The sequence below is a fragment of the Pipra filicauda genome, unplaced genomic scaffold (genome assembly GCF_003945595.2).
Source record: "Pipra filicauda isolate LSUMZ 115617 unplaced genomic scaffold, ASM394559v2 scaffold175_size1500280_pilon, whole genome shotgun sequence".
Lineage (NCBI taxonomy): Eukaryota > Metazoa > Chordata > Aves > Passeriformes > Pipridae > Pipra > Pipra filicauda.
Window position 1 is genome coordinate 874,402 of NW_024104273.1, and position 14,162 is coordinate 888,563.

General features: G+C 37.6%; 1 protein-coding gene across 3 annotated transcripts in view; it reads right to left on the bottom strand.

The window, feature by feature from the left end:
• SPIDR (scaffold protein involved in DNA repair) overlaps nucleotides 1–14,162 on the bottom strand; it is a 204,883-nt gene that overhangs the window by 62,809 nt on the left and 127,912 nt on the right. For all 3 annotated transcript variants that reach the window (XR_005562955.1, XM_027713788.2, XM_027713778.2), the window contains exons 9-10: nucleotides 7,358–7,568; nucleotides 5,292–5,542 (exon numbers count right to left, since the gene is read on the bottom strand). Coding sequence is in view for 2 of the 3 variants with exons in the window: in XM_027713788.2 (XP_027569589.1) it covers nucleotides 5,292–5,542; nucleotides 7,358–7,568 (462 nt within the window). In the remaining variant the exon portion in view is untranslated. The remainder of the gene's footprint in view (nucleotides 1–5,291; nucleotides 5,543–7,357; nucleotides 7,569–14,162) is intronic.

The following is a 14,162-nucleotide window of genomic DNA, read 5'->3' on the forward strand; positions in this document are numbered from 1 at the left end:
TTAACAAATTGTTGTACTACAGCGGCACTGGAAGAAGCCCAAGTTCCATCTATCCATCTGCAGCAACATCAGCAGCAGGGAAAACAGACTTTCATAGCTATCCAGGCAACAACACTGGGAAGCTACAGTGTTACCTATATAGTACAAATTAAAGTCTTAGATGGACAGTGTGATACAAATGCTGTTTTTCCAACAGTCTTTTGTTTTTACTCCCTGTTTTGGTGGCTCCGGTTTGAGAATTACAAATAGAACAGGGTGGAGGCAAAAGAGAGTCTTTACTGTGAATAAAAAAGGCGAAAAAAAAGAGAGTTCAAAGTAGAAACTAGTTACTAGACCTTGAACCACAGCTATTAGGAGAACTATTACAAGTCTGTCAGGGAGAAATTAGACTACTTTGCAAGAATATTAAGAGCACATATCTTCCCAGAGAAGGATCTGAAAAGGGGAAATCAGAGAAACCTTTTAGTTTATGGAGTACTGCCTACTGCATTTCAGTTACTTATTTCCTGTTTATTTTCCACTTGAAAAATCACATCCAGAAACATAATGTAATTTTTAAAAACTTGCATTTATGACCATTCAATTTCAAATGTTTTGTTGAAAAAAAACACAAAAAACAAATGGAATGCTGTAAACAAATTTAAGTCAGCCACAAAAAACATTCTGACAGATGTTAGCATCTGTGAACATGGATCTTTCATGACAGTTCTTTCCAATCTGGGCTCTTTTCAAATAAGAAGACCTCTAAAATTTTTTGTTGTTGTTATTTCAATATGCTTTACAGAATTTAAAGTAGGTTTTCCATACCAGAAGGACAACTTTTCAATATATTGGTCCATCTACTTGGAATGCTAGCTGCAGCACCTGACACTCAACTTTTAGTTGTGCATGCTGCCAGACGGGTTAACCCATTGACTGGATCTGCATTAAGATAAACAGCAAATATCATTGGATGAAGAAAAAAAAGGGGATAAAAGGAAATCCAACTTTGAAATGAATTAGTTTCACGGGATTATCACTTGCCAATAAAAGTGTTTTACACAGAATTACGTACGAACAGGCTACTCAGAAACTTGCAACAACTTGCTAGACCACAATGAGTTACAGCAATTGACTATCATGTTTCTCAGGGCCTGCTCAGAAAGAGAAATATGATTTTACTCATTTCTATTTCTTCCAGCCACTCAAACAAATCCTCAGCTCTTCCAAATATTTTGCTCCCCAAGGGTCCTGTTTGCATGGTGGCAGACCTTTCCACTGCTCTATGATCTGGCAAATGGCAAACAAAATAAAGAGAAAAATCGAAAGAACTATCAATGACTAGCACATAGATGCAGATCACATTAATTTTCAAAGTAAATGCACTGTCTTTCTTTCATTCTAGGAATAGTAAGTTATAGTAGGCTGGAATGCTAATATTCAGGTAGGAAATAGGTCAAAACATGCCAGGAGAAGTGAATGGAAAATTCGTCTAGTTACACACAGATTTTAAAATGTGAATTCACAGCTACAGCTAGCATTGTTTTCTACCAGCAGTGGTTAGCTTTTCGTTCTTGACAACACCCTTTTCTGTCCAGCCTCCTCACCCAAATCTTCTGAGTGCTCTGACCAGTTTAACTGCCTAATAATTCTAAAAATGCAACTATTTTTGTTACACTGACTACTACACAACCAGCCTTGTCCTTTAAGGCACAAAACTGACCAGCTCTATTTTTTACTAAACTCACGTGGCCCGCTCAAAACAAACAGATACTGGCAGGAGCAAAATCCAAATTATACACTGCTTTATCCCAGGAACACAAAGTACAAGGCCGACGCAGTGAGTCAGACACCTCAGCGCCAGTGAGCTCCTCAGGTTGACAGGAGTCTCTCTGGGATCCTCCTAAGCCAGGACTTTTTAAAAAAAGAGTCAAAATAACTGGGTTTAGACAAACATGTGTTGTGTCATTAGCAAAAGTATCTTTCTCATCAGACGGGAAAAGGCAGCAAAAAGTATGCCAGGAATGCTGGAAATGGGCAGACAGTCACAGGGAGTCATATTTTCTTCTGTTTTGTTTTTTTTTTCCCCATGAATCTCCTTCAGCATGAAAAGTCCATTTGCAAGATCAGTTAATAATGGGGGGAAAGGCAGATGATTTGACAATAATACAGGGAACGTGGGACCAATTTAAGTATAGCAGAAACCGGAGAACTTCTCAGTTTCTGCAGTGATTTCTCAGTGTCTTTTGAAAATGCTCTGAACAGTTCAGCTAAACAGAGTTTAACCCCTCAGACATATCCATTTATTTATCAGTAAAAGGTCGTATTCTATATATGTGTATTTATGAGAAAAAGCTAGATTCCTACAGGCAGCACCATAATTTCCATGCTTCTAAGCTGTTAGTTTTAACCTACTAAATGAATCCATTTCCTTCCAATCAAAATAGAGGTTTCTCCCACAATTTGCCAGTCTCTTACTAGAAACTGGATGCCTTGAACCAAATGCATTACTTCCCCTGCTCCACATTTAATTTCATGCTTCTTTTCAGCTTATTGTGCTTTTTATGCTTCCCTGTGACAACAGCATCTAGGTTATTATGAAGTGCTACAAGAGAAGATATACAATAAAATAGCCTGTAGAAAATACTAATCAATTAACTACTAATGTACCTTGATATCTGATTAGAAACTTTTGTTTATGAAACAATGCATAACCTAACTCATCTTGCCTCATAATATACAAACCTTGCTTTCATGGCAGTTTTGCTTTAGAGAAAGAAGTTTAAAAAGAAAAAAAGACGGCTTCTTAATTACAAAAGAAAAAGCCATCAGTTGGTTCAAAGGACTGCCAGAGGGCGTTGGACCTTTTCGCTCACTATCAGGTGACAGACAGAGACATTTTTGATAGAGGAGAAAAGTCTCATGTGGATGTTTATCAGCCATGGAAACAGCAGCTGATAAACCAGTATGAGGTGTTTTCCATTCCTCAGTCTGCAAAAGAAGTGTTAGTTCTCTTCTTTGCAAAAGAGAAAGTGGGTTGTGTTTTTTTTTTTTTCATGATCTAAAACAGCCTGATAGCTGTGAACAACAACAAACAAGTTGTTTTCTGAGCTCGGACATCTGTAAAATTTGAGGAACTTCTAAGAGACCAGTCTAGCAACTGCACCTGAGAATACCCAACTACAGCATGTTTTCAGAAGCAATGGGCTCTCATTTTTTTTTAATTTCATGTTTGACATAAGAAATGCAATCTGAGATTTCTGTTTTCTTTCACCCCATTCCTGTGAAGGGTGTGGGCCTCGGGCAGGTTAACTATCTCAAATTGAGTGATTGCAAGTGTACTTTTGGTTAAAAGTTGGAAATAAAATACAGAGACAGTATTATCATTTGAACTGCGGTAGAATTGATGTTAAAAATCAGCTTGAATAACGGTCTGTCAGCTGCTCTGACTTTTGATCAAATGTGGCCCTCTGGAAGAAAATCTAAACAGAGCAATACTGTCCTCAAAACCACATATTGATGTAGGGCTGGTAAAGCACTTTTTCTCTCACATATATGCATTATAGCAAGAATGAAATAAGTACACAGCACTGACTTCACACAACAAGATGTATCTTTTTAAAAAATAATGCAAGTTAAGTTCCATATAACTCTTATATTTAAAGGAGCTTCTTAAAAATGTTGGGGACAATGTTGATAATTACTTTCCCGTGGGTGATGACTGAGCTTACATTTTAGGAAAGAATAATCTTCCTCAGTTCCTTCTGGAAGAATTTTATTGATCAATGAGTGCTGTAAATTATACATTGGCTTACAAGGTAGAAAGAATCGAGAGAATTCTATTATTTCAAAAGCTCAGGAAGGACCATTGAGCACGCCACTACCCACCAACAGGGTGGCTTAGAGGAACTCAAATTCTCCAAAACTTTGAAGAAACCCTTCAAAGCCTACTGCAAATTACATCTGGAGAGTTCTCAATGGGACCTGCTAAACTAATTGCTCATCTCCATTCAGGTCCTAAAGTCTGCAGGAAGAGACGTTTCCTAATGTCCTGAAAGGCTGAACTTAGAAGCTTAATATAAGCTCTGCCACTGTAACTCACTTTAATAATATTCCTGAGTGAAAATAAAATCTTATGTATCTTACATTTTCATTTTAAGGCAGCATTAACCAAAAGTTAGCGCAAAACCAAAGGAAGAAAATGCAGTAATAGACACAGCTATCTCAGACGCAGAGTTGCTGAGAAAGACTTTGAAATCAGTCTTTGGTCTCAAACCCTGAGGATCATAAAAGGAAAAGGAAAGGATTCAAAGGTTCAGTACTGGTCAGAAAGGAAAACTATCTGCCATATCTTTTGTATTTAAGAAAACAAGATCCAGTTCTTGATTCACTACACTCTAAACAGACCAGTATTGGGATGCAAAGACTAAAACAGAAGAGGTTAAAACCACTGGTCAAAAGCTGTACACTCCATGGGTTCTGTATGCAGGCTTTCTGCATTAGTGTTAGTGTTTTGACACCACATTACCTTTTACTGCAGAGGAATTTAAGTGCAATGACCTGCAGATTTCCAGAAGTCAATGGGATCTTTTACCTGTGACTTCACAATGGAAGTGTACACCTATGTTTCTCTAATGGCATCTTGCAAAATCCTCATTTTAGAAAAGCCCTTCATTTCTCTGTCTCTCTGTGTATTTCTCTTTTGTTTTGAAAGACGATTCTATGAGGATAAGTTACCAGCAGAGCATACCAGAGACTGAAACAGGCAAATGGGATGTAACAGCTATTCTGTGAAACTCAAGGAACAGTATAAGATGTTCATCGAAGGCTTTAAATTAATTTCCGATTACTTAATTTTCAATCTTCCTTTCATCTGTTGATGACATAAACTATAGATGTAGGGTGTACGTGTCTTTTTGTAATAAAGAATATACACGCTGTCCGTGAGGTGGTAAAACAAAGAGATTTATTTTAAATTCGATGCTGCTTTTATCCCTTAAAACCATGTGACTTCCTTGACCAATAAGGTTGTCTATATCGGCGCATGCTCCTTCGGGCACTCTTGCCCTGGTACATTCCCTCGTACCTTAGATACGCCCCCTACATAGAGACAGATCCTTCTCTTCTCTGGGTAGAACTACTGGCACAGTACACCTACTACAAAACTGCATCGCTTCCATCAACAGCCTCGTGCCTTGCTGAGTGTGCTTATTCCCTACGAGCTGACAAGTGACGTTTCCAAACACCCTCCTCCTTGGTTTCTCATATATCACAGCCTCAACAGGAAAATTCCCATGCATCTTATTACTCACCTAACATTTGGTGGATCTGTATTCATGATGGGTGTTGCACAAAGAGGCTTGTTTCCTTGAATGTGGCTTCTGTAACCTTGTCTTGCAGGCAAACAGTACACCCTTTGGATAACAACTCGTACCTGTGCTTCTCTCCATGACACTGCTCCCTGGCTTTCCACCATTTCAAGCAGAGAATCATTAAGAGCACTCAGTGCTAACGGATGCCGTTTCAAATCACAGTTGTTATGGATTTGTGGAGCATGAGTAACCTGGTGAAGGAAAACCCATTAACAGAAACATTCCGGGGAACCTTGAAACTGTGTAGAGCTAGAGAGGGAAACTTCAGCATGAAAAATCAAGTTGCAAGTGCAAAATCAGTTTCAAAATACTTAATGCTCCTAAAGTAACTTAGAGACTAGTGGTCAGTATTTATTGTGGATTTTTAATGAACACTCAAGAGAGTTGCATACACAATACACTCCTGTATTTAACTGGTGCTCTAGAGCTAACTCAGTACATGAGAGATAAGAGTGACACCAGCAGGAAAACAGAACTGATATTAGTCCTTATGATTCTTCCCCTTGAATTGAGTTTCACTTTTAGTTCTTTGATGTTCTGTTCCTTTCTCTTTTAAAATGAAGAGTAAAATCCATCTTGAATGCTTCTGGACTTTCAGATAAAGTTGTAAATGAACAGATGTCTAGTTCTATAGACTTGTAAGTTAGTCATCAGACTTACACATTTCAATGGAAAATATTTCAATGTAAAAGAATTAGATGATTAATGAAAAGTAAAAATCTTCAAAGTACAAACCTTAATTTATTGGTTCACTACTTCCAAAACATATTTTATTAATAAAATCTTCCAAACTTCCAAAATAAATTTTATGAATGTTCCATTTTCCCTTAATGTAAATGAGAAATTTCATTGATTTTATTTTTAAAATAAATCTCTCTTGGTAAAAATTGTACGCAAGTATAGACTAACATGGTCAATACTTATAGGTTCCTTCACAGCATGAGCCAAATTTCTATTTTCACAATGAACTCTGTTTTTATGAACAGCCGGGTGCCAAGAAAGATTTTCAGAGTATCACAGACTGTGCCATAAGTATTATAGACCAGTAAAGAAGGAGAATTTGCAATATTTAGAAGTAAATTGTGGTACAACACTACCCCTTATCTACAAAGAGGTTGCAATAAAACTTGTCTACTGAGTTTTAAATGAAGTGGTTTTGTTTGTTAGGAGCCATGAGAGGAAGAAGTCAATTGTCTGGTTTTCAAATACCATAGTTGAAGCTTTTTACAAGTTAGAGTTGAAGCAAGAAAGGAGATTAGGATTTATGTAATTTTAATTCCCAGGCCTATAATGGGAATTATATATAAGGCAAATATAAAATGCTGACATTCGTTGTTCTTCAAACTTGTAGGGTCAAACTTCTCAAATATTAAGAATGATTTGGGTAGCCAATATAAAGCCTTTACAAGAGCCCTACTTTCAGAAAGTCCTGGCACAGGCTATTAAAAAACCAAATCCCTTAAAACACCTCAGCTTGTACAACCACAACCACAGGGAAATGCAGATTCAGTAGACATCTTAATACAAATAAAATAGGAAAGAAAAGAAATGAAGGGGTGGGAAAGGGTGATGATGTTATCAATTGATTCTATAAAGAAAGGATAGGATCAATTAGGAAATGAGTTAAGAAATATGAGTGGAAAAATGAAATGCTTGTTTAAAATACTATATTGAGTGAGTTAGAAGAAAACAGATCTTATTTTTTAGTTATTCAGCTATAACGAGGAAGAGAAAAATCGATGAAAAACTAAGCTACAATTACTATTTAGAACAGTAGTGAGCCTTCAGCAAAATAACTTCACAGCAGTTCAGCATTTGGATGGACCAAAAGCCTCTACTAAGAAAATATTATTAAAATAAACACCGCGTATTATTCAGCCTTGGCTAAATGAAAGGGGAAACTGAAAAGGTCAGTAATTTAGAATTTTTGTTTTTCTGACCATTTCCAAACATCTGCTGACCAACTTCTTAACAAGTGTTAAAATTGCAAACCAAATGGACCTTACCCGATTATCTGAAGATTCCTGGTGTAACTCATCATCAAGGTCATCTAGTCTGAAGGTCTGTGCCAAAGATATAACATTCTTCCTGATAAGCATCTTTGTAAGACCACATGTCTTCTCTATTGCTTCTGAATGTTCACTGAGTAGCACCTTCTGACTAAAGTAGGTATTCATGATAACAGGAACATCTGCATTTCTGAGAAGCAATTTTTGCCTGGAAAAAAATAATTTAAGTGGCATCAAATCCATGACAAGGTAAACTACTGATAAGGACTTTTTTAAAACATGCGTGTTGCATTATATTTCTCTCCTCTTTTTTTCTATCATTACCACTAAAACACTTCAAAGGTCTGTTATCAAAATTGTAAATAACTTACTCCATAGAAATAGTCAGCTTGGATCAGCCCTCCCAGCTTAGGCATAGCCCTGGGCTCCATAGTCCCTGGACCTCCACTGCATCCAGGACAACTTACACCTGGAAGCTGTTGAGCCCCATGAACCCTATCTGGCTTCACATAAAGGCTGCTTGGTGTCCCTGCATTGTCAGCACAGAACCAAGAGCACCAGGAACGCCTGCATACAGTTACTGAGTTAAAAGCTGTGAACAAAAGACTAGTAGTCCTGCTCTACGTTAATTCAGAGCACTGGCTCTGCTGGACCCAGCCTGGCTCTTGCAGGACATCCCTCTCTGGTGAGTGCTTCCCACTGACACGAATTCATTCTCACTGCAGCCGGCAGCAAACTGCTCCTCCCTCCTCAATTTTTCTAAGTACAAAATATGTTTTTCTTACGATATGCTGTATATTATCTTGCCTGTGTGTTTGCCGCTGTCATAAATGTGCTCTCCAAGATCCAGTTTTGGTTTCTAGCGCCAATGTAAATTCCCTAACAGCTCCACATGCAGCAAGTTCTTGCCTAGCAGATTAAGGTAATGGTTGCAGAATCATTAAACACACAATAATTTCATGCCAAAGCATGTATTGATGTTGGGATTTTTTCTTACACTAGTATCACAGTTGTACATTTAGAAGTACACTTTTTATACTCACAGGATACAAAATCTAATGAAGTCAGCTAACAAAAACAACGAAGAATCTCATTTTCTACACACCATCAAAACAAACCAAAATCCACTTTAATGTAGTCTGTGTTTTTTACAATTAGATCTTTATCACCTGGGAGTAAGACAAAGGCCTTCTGCCTTGGCAGCAAAACTGAGCTGACCCGAGTTCAGTAGTAACCTCAGAACTTCAGTCTCTAGAATGCTCAGCAGTCATATTATGAAGCAAATTTCCACATCTATGACACTGTCCGTCAAAATGCAACCATGCAGAGTTAAAAAGCAAAACAAAACACTCAAAACTACTTATTTTTGATCTTAGTCCCTACAAGATCTTGACCATGGTCTGTTTTATAACTGGCTCCTTCATTCTTCAGAGAGCAGATAGTTAAATGTATGACTGATGTATTCATATTTTCAAAGGCATAAGAAGAGTTGCAGTAAGTTTTTAAATATAATCCCTGTTACTTTATAATTAGGAAAATAAAGCAACAGCAAGATGATCTCTGCTTTTTAGGAAAAAAGTATACATTTAAAACCAAGCTTGTAACTTAGAACTATGAATCATACACATAAATTATGAAAAAGATGCGTTGCTTCTACGGTGAACATTCACAGAAGTTATGACTTGAAACAGAAAATGCATGAAAAGTTACAGCATATAACTAAGTCTTGAACTTCACCACAAAGAAGCCTTACTGCCATCTGAAAGCTCTCCAGTTTTCGGAGAGCAGCAGTACATCCCCCTAAGGGACGCCGAGTCCCTTGACTCCAGATGAATCTGCTAACAAAGGTCCCAGTTAAGAGCATGACAGTAGCTCACAAGGCTGCCAAACTGACATCACCTGATAATTTCTGCATTATATGATTAAAACTGAGGAATTAGCTGGGTCAGCAAACTGAGACATCTCTGATCTTATGAAATTTTTAACCCTATTTTTCTAGAGAACAAAAATGTATATAAAATTTACTACATATCTCAGAACAGTTTGGGCTGTCTTTATATGCAGATGTGTAACGAGAATTTTAGCACCTACTTTCTTGAGACGTCTGTGTTCAGACCCAAAGTAAACAGGAAATCTCTCTGAACACGAGACCGTTACGTCACTAATGTCAGAAGAATGTTTGCTTGATCTAAATCATCTCATTCTCTAAAAAAAATACTGACGTTAGTAGCAAATCATTTGCAGAAACTTTGAGGTTTATGGTTTTATTTTTATTTTCCTGTACAGGTATGTGATCTTTTTAAGGCAGGCAGGTTTTACTGATACCCAAATTACGTGTACCATGGTTTTGCTATGCCTATGCACTCCATACCTCGAGTACATTCATAACCACCAAGAGCTTTCTTGGTAAAGTACTCATTATTTCATCATATCTTTAAACGGGCAATGCATAAACTAAAGGCTATTTGGCATTTCCACAAAGCAAAAACGGGACATATATACACTTCCAGGAGAACCTCCCCATTTCTTATCTCTAAGTAGTTCACTAAAAACACTCTCCGTAAGAAACAATTTGTTTTAGACCTGCATAGGTGTCCACAGACTTAGCAGTAACTCTTCAGCTAGGATAGAGGAATATTCACGTAAGTCTACTTAAATCTTCCCTATTTCTCAATGGACAGATTTTTCACAATGAAAAGAACCAGCAATAAATAGAAATAACAACTAATTTAAAAGAAAGAAAAAAGGAAAAAGTTTGTAATAAGCTCACTATTTTGTGTGCAGGTGGATGGCTAAATAGAAGTATGTTTTATATATAAAATACATACACACATATGTATAAAATAATGTCTATTTTACATATAATATATGGAATAAAAGTATTGTTTATTATATTATTACCAAGTTTTATATATATATATATATATTCTTCTGCGGGATGAGAATTTTTACTGTCATCACAGCAGAAATCTCTGCATTGCCACTGTATATTGCTCATATATTGTTCTCTTTGCAATAAATGCAATCACGTTAGAGACACTTGTGTACCTGAATTCTTTCTGTGTGCTTGAAAGGTACAGACCAGAGCAAAGAAAGCCTATCATACTGGAACAGTTAGGAAAAATGCCCCACTTATCCAAGCAATCCCTACATGTGTAGTCCCTGAGACACCATAACTGATCCCCCCAAATTTCTGGATCTGTTCCAGCTGCATATTCTCTACAGCCAGAAGTAACCCTACTCTAAGATACAGAATACACTCTGTAGCATCCTCTTAACAGATAAAGTCTTAAGTGGGCAATGCAAGTCTTCTGTGACCTCTCTTAAATTGCTTCCTTTCTATCTGCTTCATTACATTTTAAAAGCTCGTTTTCAAAAAAAAATCACACAGACGATGGAAAAAAAATAAAGCTCACTACAGATTATAAAACCCTTGGAAACCTTCTCTTGTACTCTCTGATTTTTCTCTTGCTCAGCAAATTATATTTAAAAGTTGGATTAGCAGTTGACTTCCCTAATAACTGCCTTTAGACCTTTGCAATGACCTGAAGTACAGACTGGGAACTCTTTATACTACAGGGCATTTTTTTCCTGGTATGTAGACAATCAGCAATTGCCGTAACTGGTCACATGCTAAAGGAACATGAGGCAATAATGTTATTTTTTTTTATTTTCCAGCAGCAGCTTGCTTCTCTATCCAAGAATGTAGCTTGCTTTTTCTCTTCCTCCCTCCTACAATGAAATGGCTCTCTGGCCAAGTGGAAGTAGGACATTTCCTTGTCTACTTCTACGTTAATCGTGGTCTGTCAGCATCTGAGATACGAAATGCTGCAGAACGTACGGCATAGCATGGGGTGAAGCAGCTGACGTTTCAACTTGAGGCAGGGTCTTAATCCTGCTGCCAAACAGTCGTCAGGTTTGCACTGTGGTCTGCCCTGCACAGCCCATCCGAAGCCAGCGAGTTGTGACTCTGTGGCAGCAGCGAGCTCACAAACCACACGCTTCCGCTCAGTTCTGCTGACATCAAACGGCGGTGCTGGTTCATGAACTCGAGAAGACTCGGGATCACTTTAAATTAGAGAACATATTTTTTTGTTCACTCTCTCTGGGTATTTTATTAGGCTTTTGTTTTTCTGGCTTTTTTTTTCCTCATGTAAAAGGCCTAGAGCATTTTTTTTTAAGAGTATACTGCATTAACTGAACACTCTTAGCATTTTGGTGACCTACAACATGCACTGTAATTACAAAACAGGCTATTTTCAAGTCTCAGAACAACAATTTCTGCGTAAAGAAGGTTTAACACCCACCAAGTAGCACAGCAGTAGTACGTGTAGCATAAGAGCATGCGCCAGAGCCTTACACTGCTGCCTAGAAGCATGAGGAATCATTCCCCCACACTGCAGGACAGGAACAACATACAAGGTCCATCCTGACTTCCTAGAAATTGATTGTTTTATCCAGTGTGGAGGAAGTTGCTCATGCTGCATTGGGTTTGGAGTTGTGGGACATTTGCAATGTTCTATCTGTGAAAAATAGTTAACATGTGCAAGAAATGCCTGAGCATCGAGCTAATAATTAAAAACCAAAACACAAACCCAACCAAGTTCAGACAGATCTCTGCCCACCTATCATTCAAGGACAGTAACTATCTTCTCAGTAGATAGCCCAAATCAAAAAGCCATTTGGAACAGATCTGCCTTCTGTCACGCCCAGAGATTGCTCAAACACAGAATTTTTATCCATGAGTGAGTAATCTCACCACTTGTGTGTGAGCCTCCATCAGTGTCATTTACCATCGCTTGAACAGTCTGTATGGACACTGTGATTCTGAGCTCACACTTTCATAATACAAATCTTCTTGCTGTGCCCCAACCTCAAAGACAGAAAACAAAAATCAGCTGGTATCTCTTTCTTTGAAATTATCTTACTCAAAGCAACAGATTATTGTGGTACAAATTCTCAAGGCTGATTTCTCCATGAAGAAATAATATTACTAACCATCTAGATCAACGTCCAAAGTCATATATGTCAAACATACAATTCTCAACTGTGTCAGGTTTCCAAAGAAATGTAGCTTTGGCTCCTAAGAATGGCAGTTCTGCAGAAGATGTAACAATAAAAAGCTACTCAAGCTATGTCTAAAATTTCTACTTTTAAAGTATGATACATTTTATTTGTGAAGAGAATAGCTAGATATTTGCTTTGTTCCCCTACCGCAAGAATACTTCATCTGAGGAATCATTCCATGAATACAAGACACAAAGAAAAGAACACATAGCTATTAAATATATAGATTTGTTATAACTCAATCTGTTACCATTTGTCACTGAACCTTAAGTAAAAAGCAAATTAAGAAAATTGGCAAAGCAACACAAGTAAAGAAAATAATCTTTTCTATTGCAGGATAAGTTCTTTCTGCAAAATAACATTGTAGTTTTCAACAAAAATACTTGTACACCTAAGAAATCACTCCAGCAAGAAATTACAGTATACAAAGCCAACATTTTTATCACTGTATCATTTTACTAATTTCAAAGTAATCATATAAACTAACCACTGGCTTGCCATACTGCTGCCTTTTGAAATATGACACCCTGTAGCACGAAAAAAAGTTGTATGGAAATTTTCACATTTAAGAAGAGCTCTTCTATAAAAAGCTTGTGGTTAACATCAAGCACTATTATACCACACACCCAGTGCTCTCACCTCTGCAGGGAGCTGCACCATGTGCTAATTGAAGGGGATGTGCAGGTCTTCTGATGTAGGAAAGCACAGATGGATATCAAAGCAAATCTCATCCACCTCCAGGAAATTACTCTAATTCCAGGCTTTACCAGAATTGGAAAGTAGGGAAGTTTCTCAGAGCTATCCAGCCACTTATTTTGGCTGCGAAGAAAGCACCTGAAATTTCTAGCATTCTAGACCCCAGTTTATCATGACAAAGCTTAACCTTTGGCACCACCAAACATAAAATTCCCCTCACAGACTGTGCTTACGTACAAACTGGCATGGAAACAATCTCTTGAGCTTACTGGGGTAATACTTTAGAGAGAATTTGCTAAAAATATACTCCAACTGTGATGCTGAGATTTTTTTAACACCTAACATGTAAGTCAGACACGAAACAATTATTATTAAAAGAACTGCACACAATAAAGCACTAAATGAGAAAGTTGCTCCAAAACCAAAACAAAAACACTGCCCCCACACAGTACGAGGGTGTTACAAGTAACTAGGGAGATATAAATATCATGGTTATCTTTTCATAATCAAGATGTTATGAAAGAATTCCAGTCTGTGTGTTTACCCCATATATCAACTTCTGTCTGACCAGCCACGAGCTCATTATTCAGATGACTTCTTCCCTCTGTTCCCAGTGCTAAACTGCACGTAGGGTTTGAGGTGGCTGACGAGCCACCACAAAGTCCAGGGACATACCAGAGGGATTCTGAAAGGTAAAAAAAAAAGAAGCAAGCAAGCTGCACAGTGACATCATATTAAAACTCATACTGAGTATTAGAGAGAACAAAAATGTCCATACTGGTGTGAGAACAGAGGCCCATCCAACCCATACTCCAGCTTACAGCAGCAAACAGCAAATGTTTGAAGACTATGAAAATAAAAGCAAGCCTCTAGAGAAAGTTCTCCAGAACACTCTCTGATAACTTCTAAAAACTTTCAGCTTAGGGACTTCCTAAGGCAGAAGTAATATCCTTGTATTTAAAAGTCTTTGGTAAACTTTTCTTCCAGGAACTTCTGTGCCTGCTTTTGGACCATTTGTACATTAACAGCATCCACAATA